This window comes from Benincasa hispida, chromosome 1 (genome assembly GCF_009727055.1).
Source record: "Benincasa hispida cultivar B227 chromosome 1, ASM972705v1, whole genome shotgun sequence".
Taxonomy (NCBI): domain Eukaryota; kingdom Viridiplantae; phylum Streptophyta; class Magnoliopsida; order Cucurbitales; family Cucurbitaceae; genus Benincasa; species Benincasa hispida.
Window position 1 is genome coordinate 67,742,216 of NC_052349.1, and position 11,204 is coordinate 67,753,419.

General features: G+C 30.0%; 1 protein-coding gene across 1 annotated transcript; it reads left to right on the forward strand.

The window, feature by feature from the left end:
* Positions 1-8,553: 8,553 nt before the first annotated feature.
* On the forward strand, positions 8,554-10,536 carry LOC120091104 (transcription factor MYB26-like). The gene is made up of 3 exons (XM_039048947.1): positions 8,554-8,848; positions 9,201-9,330; positions 9,528-10,536. Exons 1-3 carry the CDS (start codon positions 8,716-8,718, stop codon positions 10,333-10,335), a joined length of 1,071 nt encoding a protein of 356 aa, XP_038904875.1. The 5' UTR covers positions 8,554-8,715; the 3' UTR covers positions 10,336-10,536.
* The last annotated feature ends 668 nt before the right edge of the window (positions 10,537-11,204 follow it).

The following is an 11,204-nucleotide window of genomic DNA, read 5'->3' on the forward strand; positions in this document are numbered from 1 at the left end:
AAATTATCTACACGATCGCAGAGTAACAAAACGCTATACGATTGCCTATCCAATGCTATACGATCACCTACCAAACGCTATACGATCGCTTACCAAATACTACACGATCGCTAAGCTCGGCTACACGATCGCTTAGCTCTGCTACACAATCGCCTACCCAATGCTATACGATCGCTTACCAAATGCTACACGATCGCTGAGCTCCACTAGACGATCGCTGAGTAACAAAATACTATATGATCGTTGACCCAATGCTATACAATCGCACCCAATACTATACGATCGCTTACCAAATGCTACATGATCGCTTACCAAATGCTACATGATCGTTGAGTAACAAAATGCTATACGATCGCATACCCAATGCTATACGATCGCCTACCAAATGCTATATGATCACTTACCAAATGCTACACAATCGCTGAGTAACCAAATGCTACACGATCGTTGAGTAACCAAATGCTATACGATTGCTTACCAAATACTACACGATCGCTGAGTAACAAAATGTGTACGATTTCACAGCTAAAAGGAAGGAAAATCGTGGTAGGAAGCAGAAGAAGAAATGAAAATCTACACTTCTCAATGAGTATGCAATTCCTTCATTTGTGTGGTAAAAGATACCTAGGAATTGCTTTTTCCAAGGTAAATAAATAAATCCCACCAACCAAACATGGGTTTTGTAAACTCATTCTCATTCCTATCCTCTTTTCCGTCCAACCAAACAACTCCTCTTTGTTTTGCTTTTGTTAGGTTTGTTATTTTATAGCAACACATATTAGGAAAATATTTATTCTTAATCCTTAATCATCATCATTCATCATCATGCTTTGCATGGAGGAGGGTATTGATCAGCTTTCACATCTTATAAAAAGAGAATTTCACTTTTGTTGAAGTAAGATAAGACTTAAGAAAAGAAAGAAAATAAAGATAAAAGTAAAAGAGTTCTTGGTTTTTTGTTTGTTTGTTTTTTTTTTTAAATAATTAATTATTTTATTTCTTTTGCAAAGGTAGGTCTTGGTTATTGTCTCCCCTCTAAAATAATTCATATTTCATTCTAATAAATATTATAACCTTTTATTCACATTCCCCACCCCACACCCCACACCCCACCCCCAACCCACATTTGTAGGAAAATTATAGAATTTGGCTTACGTGAGGATTTGAATCTAACACTATCTAATATAAATGAATTAAAATTTAATAATGTAATAAAACTATCCCTGACAACTCAATATTTAGAGTTGTTTGGGCCTATTTTGGAATCAGAATCTTAAAAGGTTGTTTTAATAATGTTTTCATTTACTGTTCCTTATTTTTCAAAAAACAGACTTATTTGACATTCTCATTTCTAGTTTCTAAAATTTAGAAAATATTTCTTAAAAATTGGCAAAATTTGAGAAACTACAATCGTGTTTTGTTTCTGTTTTATTTATTTCTATTTCTTAGATAATCAATGATATGGTTTGGCCTGTTAGTAAGGAAGCCTTCCTTAAACGGTTGATCAAATATTATCAACAAATGCATCTTTACCTACTCAACACATAAAAATTATACCAATAGTATTGATGTAGAGTTTTGCACGTAAGATACATGGTCAAGTTATAGTAAAATAAAATGGTAAAAAAAAAAAACATCTTTTTTTCATAGGTATTACATGATATCCTTCAAGATAAAACATTTATTTAAATATAACGCCATACTTATATTATTTGATACAATCATAGAATTTTATGCATAAGTGAATTTATTTTGTATATTAAGGTTGACCCTCCTATATTTTTGGACTCTACTTCACTGATTTTTGTTCAACCTTTTGATGACTACTTTCTATAGACAATTGATTGCCAAGTTAATCTGCTTTTGTTCGTTCATGCTTTTATATTTTGCTTCTAGACTTTGTATTTTGATGTTCAAATTCATGACCATATAATGGTTACCATGTTATGTTTTTCTTTTTGTTAGTGGTAAGCAATCGTCTAGATTTTTAAAAACAATTTTCTTATTCTTAGACCATAGTCCCTAGAAAAATTGATCCATGTTATACAGGGAGTTTTAAAATTCACAAAAACATCCACTAAAAATAAAAGAACTAAATAGCTAAAGGAAAAAAATAAGAAAAAGTTGGACCAACATAGGGTTTAGAAGTACCAAACATAGAAATATGAATCCAAAATTTCACAATTCCAAAACAAAGGCTCAAGAATCTGATTCCTAAAGGCTTGTTTGATAACATTCTCGAGTCTTGTTTTCTGTTTCTTGTTTCTCATTTCTTGTTTCCTAATTTTTAAGAGCTAGAAACAAGAATATGTTTGATAATTATTATTATTTCTTGTTTTTTTGGAAAAAAAAAAAGAAACAGAAACAAGAACTTATTTGATATATGGTTCTTGTTTCTTGTTTTTTATTGATGTAATATAAAAAAGATATGTCATACATTAAACATCGAAAAAGAAATTATCAAAAGTTTATATTATTTGATACAAATAAGTCTTGATGCACAACTAAAAATAATAATAATAATTGCATCTATCCTTCAAATATTGTCCAAATTTGATCGGCAATATTATCTTTCACTCGAGTCATTTGTAAATTATTTTGACAGAAGACAATAGCAATGTCTTAAAATATTTTGAATCACATATAACTCAATTATACTACCCCACATATTGTCTAACAAACCCTGCGTATCTTAATGACCATTGATTCATGCTAAAGTAATTGAATAGATCATCTTGACAATCAGTCAATCTAATATGATTATGAATCGTGCAACATACTTGAAACGTACCTAAAATGTGTATTATTTTCTCTTGATTTAGGATGATTTTTTTATATGATTTGGTTAGATTTGATGTTATTTGTTAGTGTTTTCAAGGTTATGTTTGGGATAAAGATTAAATGTCAAAATGAGTTTAAAAAAAAAGACTTAAATAAGGCCAACAAAGTCAAACCCAAGTTAAGCATCGAAACAAAGGAAGAAGAGATGGAAGAAAACATGAAGATGTGGAAAACCAGGACAATGTCGAGCATAATACCGTGGCGCTACCCTCAGTGCATTTCTCGAGAGGTTTTTGTACAGATTTTTGTCATCCGTCATCTTTGGTGCCTCATTGAAAGCTTCTGACTGTCATCCATCATTGTTTGTGCATCATGGAAAGGTGCACTAGACGACGCTTCGATAAGAAAGACTAACGCCGTGGCACCGGACTATTTTAGGAAAGAAAGTTGTATTTTTAGAAAACTTGTTCAATATAATCCCCGAAGGTTTTGGTTGCTGAATTCAATCAATTATACCACAGAATTTAGAGCCTAGAGAAAGTGAGGAAAATTAGGGAGTTATTTGGAGGTCGTACAAGAACCCAAAGTGTGAATCGAGACAAGATTGATGAGTTTCAATACTAGAGATTGATTCAGAAGTGGTTTTTCTTCGTTCCCTTTATTTTTCTTTACTGTGAGAATGCATTTATAGCAATGATGCATGGCTAAATATTCTAGTTATATGGTATTGATGAACTTAGTTATGGATTTATGTTAATGCAATAATATTTTATATGGATGTTTGTCTTTTAATGATTTTCAATATTATTGTGCTTTACTACATCAATTGACCATAGATGTATGTTAGGTTGAATGTTAAAGGGAATGGTAGTATATTTAGATGGATCTATAATATTGAATTATTAGCTAAACCTTTCATGCAAAAAGTTAGATTGTTGATAAAAATTTCATGACTATTTTTAATGTCACGCTTCTTAATTTTAATTAAAGATAATGTTAATTGTATCCTACAAGGTTTATAAGTATCAATAAAGTAATTTCATCTTCAAAGCAAGTAAAATAAAAGAGTCCGAAAAATTTCTAATACTTGTATAGTAATATAAATACTTCCATTTTCACTTTTTCTTACTCACAGATCGATTTTTCAGATGATGAAAGATATTATATCCACTAAATTATATTTAGTTGGAACATCTCGTCACACTTAGATATTGAACTAACTAGTTTAATCACTTAGAATTTTACCAATGAGTTTCAAATTTAAATTTTTATTAGATCCCTAGTTTTTAAAATGTTATATTCTTACCACAAGCTTTGAGTTTAATTTTCATTTGATCTATAAATTTTAAGAATTATTTTACGGTTTTACCATTGAGTTTTCACTCATTGCCACTTTTAGTCCTTAGTGCTAAATTTCAATTTCAATTAATTAAATTAAAACAAATAAATTAGTTTTCCTTAAATTTTCAGTCACCATCAAAAGTAATTGAAAAATCTACCATAATTTTTTAAAATTTATTAATTGAAGGTCAACACCCAAGACCAAAAACGAGCATTTGTTACTTTGGGGGTAAATATAAAATCTAGCAATCTAGTGGCCAAATATAAACTAAAAGCTAAAAACTTGTGTATAAAAATATAATATTGGAAACAACATACTCAAAACTTAGAAACTATTTTTTCAATCATTTTATTACATTAATTGCTGACATGGCTAACAAACCACAGAGAATTTTTTTTTTAAAAAAAATACTTTTTAGTCCTTAAGTTCTAAGTTTCATAATGTTTCACTTCTAATTTTAGAATTTTAATTTAGTCAATAGATTTCAAAATGTTATAATTTTACCTTTGAATTTTGAATTTTGTTTCAAATTAGGAATCGTCTGTTGGCGGGCATCCTATATTCTCATAGAGTAGACATTTAGATTATCACTTTGTTTTATTATATTATAAGATGTCTTGACATTTAGAGATTCTCGAGGATTATAGATGATGCCCTTGTAGGGGCATCTCAAGAAGTTTGATTGCCCTTCTAAAACATGAGTTTTTCATATTCTTAGGGCATCCCCATTTTACTTTTTTGTGCTTCACTCTCTCTCCCAATATATATATATTTGCATTATATAATTAAAATAAGGGCAATTGTTTAGGTAAAACTGTTAAAAATATTTACAAATATAACAAAATGTCACTGTCTATCAGTGATAGATGCTCATAGATGTCTACCGTGATTTATCACTAATAAATAGTGAAATTTTGTTATATTTGTAAATAAGTTGGCTTATTTTCGGTTATTTGAAAAAAAACCCTTAAAATAAATATTGTGAATTATGTGTATCACTCCTTTTTTATTATATCATAGTTGTTTTTTTTTATATATATTTTTTAGAGCAAGACATTAAAATTTAAATTTAAATTAACATTTAGTTTATAAAAAATTTAAATTATTATCAATAGTAATTTTTTGAGAAAAAACATATAAAACTAATATAAATTGTATTAATTTAAAAAGAAATTCAAATTGACAAAAACAAATATGTTATATAAGTTCAAATATACTAAAATTTTATAAATTAATTAATGTAAGAGCATTCTTGGAACATATAGTAAATTTAAGTCATCTTAAAGTAAAAATACTATTAAACAAAATACAGTTATCAAAGTATTTTTCGGATATCTGCAAAACATATTCCTACAAAACAAACATGACTATTTAAAGATGTCGTACATTTGTAATTCCAAGGATCTATAATTTCGGGCCTCTACAAATTATGATTATCTGAATTCCCAAAAAACAACAAACAAACAACACTTTAGGTTTCAAGATTTACACTTTTGACTTTGATTTTTCTACTACATACTCGCTTTGAGCCATTAGTATCAATATCTATTAATTAATTTAAAAGAATTATAAAAAATTAAGCTCCACAATTTTTCAAATCATTATTAAAATTAATTTTATTATTTTAATTTATGATTATTTTTAATTAATTTAACATTAAAACCAAAATTGAATATTGATATTTAGTGAAGAATTGAGATTATAAAAGAGGATTTTCAAAAATAGAAAAATAGGGAAATTTTTTTATACAAAATAGCAAAATTTTAATATTCTTTGATAGAGGTTGATAGAGGCTAGTAGAAGTCTATCAATGTCTATTAGTGGTGAAAACTTATAGAAGTCTATCACTGATAGACATTGATTGAAATCTATCAATGTCGATTAGTATTTGTTTTGCTATTTCTGTAAATAGTTTGACTTTTTTTATCTGTGAAAATTTTCCATTGTAAATCTTAAAATTTAGAAATCAAATTGAAACAAAACTAAATAGTTAAAAACTAAAAGTGTAACATTTTCAAACTTAGGGGGTGTTTAGCTGACGAACATGAGTTGATTTGAGTTTGTATAATATATCAACTCACTATTTTGCCCACCAACTTTAAATATTGGTGGAGTTGAGTTGGTATATTTTAACAACTCACCCCAATTCTCTCTTCTTCCAATGTTTTCAATGGCTTCACCCATTGGCCATTGTCACACTTTAAGAACTAACTATGGGCTCCAACAACCATCCTCAATGACAACTCTGGCGACCAACTCCAGGCTTTGATATTTGCTCGACCAACTCCGACAACCAATTCTGGGCTCCGGCGACCACCTTCGGTGACCAACTCCAACGACCACCTTCGTGCTACCAACTCCAACGATCAATTTTAGGCTCTGACAACAAACTCCAATGACTAACTTCGACAACCACCTTCGTAGGCTTCAAAAATCCACCTTTGACTACAAACTCCAACAAAAATCACCTTTGATGACCACCTTTGAACAAACAACTCTGACGACCAACTCGAGGGTTCAACAACCACCTCCGATGAAAAACTCAAACAGCCAACTCTAATACCACCTTCAGGTGACTAACTTTGAACTCTGACAACCACCTCCGACTACAAACTCTAGCGAAAATCATCTTTGATGATCAACTTCGACGACTACCTTCGCTGACCAACTTTAGGCTCCGAAAACTACCTCCGATGACAAACTTTGACGACCAACTCACATACCATCTTCAAGTGACCAACTTCAGGCTCTGACAACTACTTCCGATTATAAACTCCAACAAAAATCATCTTCGATAATCAACTTTGACAATCACTTCTGATTATTATAAGAATGATGACTGTTAAAGTATGTTGTAAAGTGGTTGGTTATAAAAATAATAGTATTTTGTTTACATTAAGTGCAATATTTATACATAAAAATTTATAAAAAAATATTTTTATTTAATTGAATTCACATATTAAATGAGTGTTAAGAATATTTAGACAAAAAGTATGTATGTAGTTGAAAAGTTTGTAACACATAACATAAAAAAAAACATAATGAAAAGTTTTTTTCCTGAAACATTTTATAGCAACAATTAGTGAAAAATAGAAATTTTTTCTCTAAAGATCCTCCAAATTTAGAGGAATTGAAAGTGAAATTATTTAAGAAATGTGGTAACATTTCATTGACTACTAAGATGAAGGGGGAGATTTAGTTTTTTTTTTTTAAAAAAAAAATCATGACAGAGTAAAAATATAGAGCAACAATTGGAATAAGAAGAAAAAGAAGAAGATGATAATGAAATTCATGAAGAAAAAAAATTAAGAATCAAAAGTTTTTATTGTTCTTTGGTTTCTCATTTTATTTAACCATATTTTTGCAACAAATGTAATGGTTAATTGCCCAAAAAAGGGGGGGAAAAGAACTTTAAAAATTAAAAAAAAAATTACAATACATATTTTCTTCAAATAAAGATGGTATAATTATTGAATAAAAAAATTTCAAAATAAAAATAGTAATAAAAAATAATTAGAGTTAAAAAAACTGCATCAGATGCCCCAAATATACGAATTCAACACTACACCATAAATACAGACATATATGAACTCGGACCAAATAACTCTGCGTCCCAAACACAGACATATATGAACTCCAGAAATATATAAACTCCACATACATATGAACTTTATTCATCCTATCTCAACTTAATGCCCCAAACAACCCGTCAGGGACGAGATAGAAACTAAACCCAAAATTCATAGATTAAAAAAATATTTTTTTTCATACTAATGTAGTATAGAAAATTCTCGGGAGAGACGGAAAAGCAAATGATTATTTAAAGATGTCGTACATATGTAATTCTAAGCATCTATAATTTTGGGCATCTAAATATTATGGTTATCTATATTCCAAAAAAAAAAAAACAAACCTTTAGGTTTCAAAATTTACACTTTTACTTTTGATTTTTTACTATATACTTACTTTGAGCTGATAGTGTCAATATCTATTAATTGATTTAAAAGAATTATAAATAATTAAGTTTCACTATTTTTCAAATCACTAATTAATTTCAGGATTTTACTTTACGGTTGTTCTTAATTAATTAGTAAATATTAAAACTAAAATTAATAGTTGATATTCACAACAAAATAGAGATTATAAATTGTGTAGATCTTAAAATTTAGCGATCAAATTAAAACAAAACTCAAAAATTTAAAATTAAAAGTGTAACGTTTTCAAACGTAGAGACGAAATAAAAACTAAGTCCAAAACTTAGAGATAAAAAAGTATTTTTTCTAATTATTTTCATACTAACGTAGTAGTAGAAAATTCCCGGAAATTCTGGGGAGGGACGAAAGAGCAAAACTCCCTTAGGCCATTTCTCAGAATCCCAAAGCGGCTCACAACCGTACAATTTCCCCCACATTAAATTCATAACCTCCTTCCCTTCCCGTCCCAAAATGTCATTCACACTCCCTTTCTTCAACTTTTTTTTCTCTCTCTAAAAACACAACAACCCTTTAAAGCTCCTGCTTCTCTAAAAGCTTCTCTTTTGTCTTTGCTTTCCATTTTTTCTTTTTAAGTTTTTTTAGAGAGAGATTAAGAAGATGGGACACCATTCTTGCTGTAACAAACAGAAAGTGAAGAGAGGGCTGTGGTCACCTGAAGAAGATGAGAAGCTTGTTAATTACATTTCTACCTATGGCCATGGCTGTTGGAGCTCTGTCCCTAAGCTTGCTGGTAATCACTTTCTATTTTCCCATCTCCGACATAATTACTACTAAACTCGAAAACTTAACTCATGGGTTATAGATAAGTCAACCTTTTTTTTAAAAAAATGTGTATATACATGACTCTGTTTTGATTCCGTGTCTAAAATTACTCACTCGAAACTAAAAATCGAGTCCTTTATTTATATACTTAATTTTTTTTTTCTCTATTAGATGTTTGTTTTGAAATTTAAGAAATGATTTTGTGGTTGTTTTTTATAATGGTTAGACAACTTTTAGGTTATAATGCATTTATTTAATAATATAAAATCGTCAGTCAGAGCTCTTCTTATAATTTTTTATTTTGATGGTGAGTTTTTCAGGCTTGCAACGATGTGGGAAAAGTTGTAGACTAAGATGGATAAATTATTTAAGACCTGACCTTAAACGTGGGAGTTTCTCTCCCCAAGAAGCTGCTCTCATTGTTCAACTTCATAGCATTCTTGGTAACAGGTAAGTTTTTCTCTTTTTTACTCGAGGACCGAATTGATTATCTTCTATGTATATAAGGATATTAGATTGACGAAATAATATACAAGCCTATATGTTTTTTTTTATATAGGTATGTAGAAAGATTCACCCTAATATTAATTCAGATCGAATCGAGGACTCTCTTAACCTTTTGTTTATTGGGGGATTTTTTTTTTCAGATGGGCTCAAATAGCAAAGCAATTACCCGGAAGAACAGACAATGAAGTGAAGAATTTTTGGAATTCAAACATAAAAAAGAAGTTGATTTCTCATGAGGTTTCAGCTTTGGCCACCTTTTCTGGCCGTCTCCAAAACCCTAATACTTCCATTAATAATGAGGGCTTCTTTATTCTCAATGCAAACCCTAATTTGATTTTAACCACCACTGCCCATCAAGACCAACCATGTCTTCCAATTTCAACTCTACAAGCTGGTTTTGATCATCTCATTGATTATAAGCTTGACCAATTTACCAATCTCAATCCAGATGGCAATTTGGTTCATTTACTTCCTTCCATTTCCCCCTCAGCAAACTTTTTCTCTCATGATCCTCCATTGTGGCAGTCGTTGGGAGGTTATCGTCTCCAATCGCTCGACTCTGATCATCAACCAGCCGTGGTGGTGGGTGGAGAGTTTGTCACTCCGACCACTGCATTACCGCAATACGTCGACAATTCGTTTTTGCATCCCACAACGACGATGCCGAAATTATGCGAGGTTGGCGAGGAAAATCTTTGCTCACCAATTCCACAAATTTCAGCTCCTTTGCAAGATCTTGATCCAATTACCAAATTATCAAGCTTTCCAAATGGTTACTATCCACAAGATCAATGCTTGGTAGCCAATAATCAAATGGCTATGGAGCAAATTGACATGATCATGTCATCGATCTTGCAGAACCCGCCATGCTCATCATTGTCGTCATCATCATCATTGGGGTTATCGGGATTATCAAGCGACCTTGTTTCGTCGAGTTGGGGTGCATAGGATATATAGGTACGTAGTAGTATATGGTATGTGTCTAGCTAAGTAATAATTGAAAAAAAAATGCATTTTTTTCGTTTCATATAAATGTTTGAGAAGGTAAGGGCTAGTCTACAAGGAAAAAACCTAAAAGTTACTAGTTCAGGTTCTTTAGTAAGTAATGCTTGATCAAGTACCATTCAATACATAGCCTTAATTATTTCACATGCCTCCTTCAGATTCCTCAAATATATGTTATTCTGTATACTATGTTTTATTCTTCCTACATTCTTAAGCTTATCCTATATTTGTAGCCTACTCTTTCTCTAATTATAAGTATAATTAATGAGAACAGTTGCCTAGAAAACAAAAGATATATGAAAAGATAGATAATAAAAATGTTCCATCAAAACCTCGATTATGTTAATTAAAAACGGAATTAATTTTTTTCTTCGAGGTAAAAAAAAAAAAAAAAAAAAACTATTTGTTTCATAAGGTGTCTTGTCTCCTTATCCATTTCACTATTTTATCCGGATAGTCACTTATTTTTAATGCCAAATTGTCATGTTATACGGTACCGAAATCAACACATCATGTTTTTAATTAGCATGTGATGTTATCATTTCCTTATTTTTTTTTAAAAAAAAAATCAGAGTAGAAGATTAAAGAATATCTAAAAAATTCTTTAAAATTTTGGAACTAAATATATTTTAGTAAAAAAAAAATTATAAATATATAAATAGAATATAGATTTTTAGTGAATGTGAAAAGAATATAAATATATTTTGGAACTAAATATATTTTAGAATATAAATAGAAATATATTGAAGAGAAGCAAATATGGAAAAGATAGAATTTCGTGCGGTTTAAATTGGCTTTTTTTTGCAAGCATA

Excerpts from the sequence above, each read along its gene's own strand:
- LOC120091104 (XM_039048947.1), top strand. The coding sequence starts at position 8,716 with ATGGGACACCATTCTTGCTGTAACAAACAGAAAGTGAAGAGAGGGCTG. Across the intron at positions 8,849-9,200 it reads CTCTGTCCCTAAGCTTGCTG|GCTTGCAACGATGTGGGAAA; the intron begins GTAATCACTTTC and ends TGAGTTTTTCAG. Across the intron at positions 9,331-9,527 it reads CATAGCATTCTTGGTAACAG|ATGGGCTCAAATAGCAAAGC; the intron begins GTAAGTTTTTCT and ends TTTTTTTTTCAG.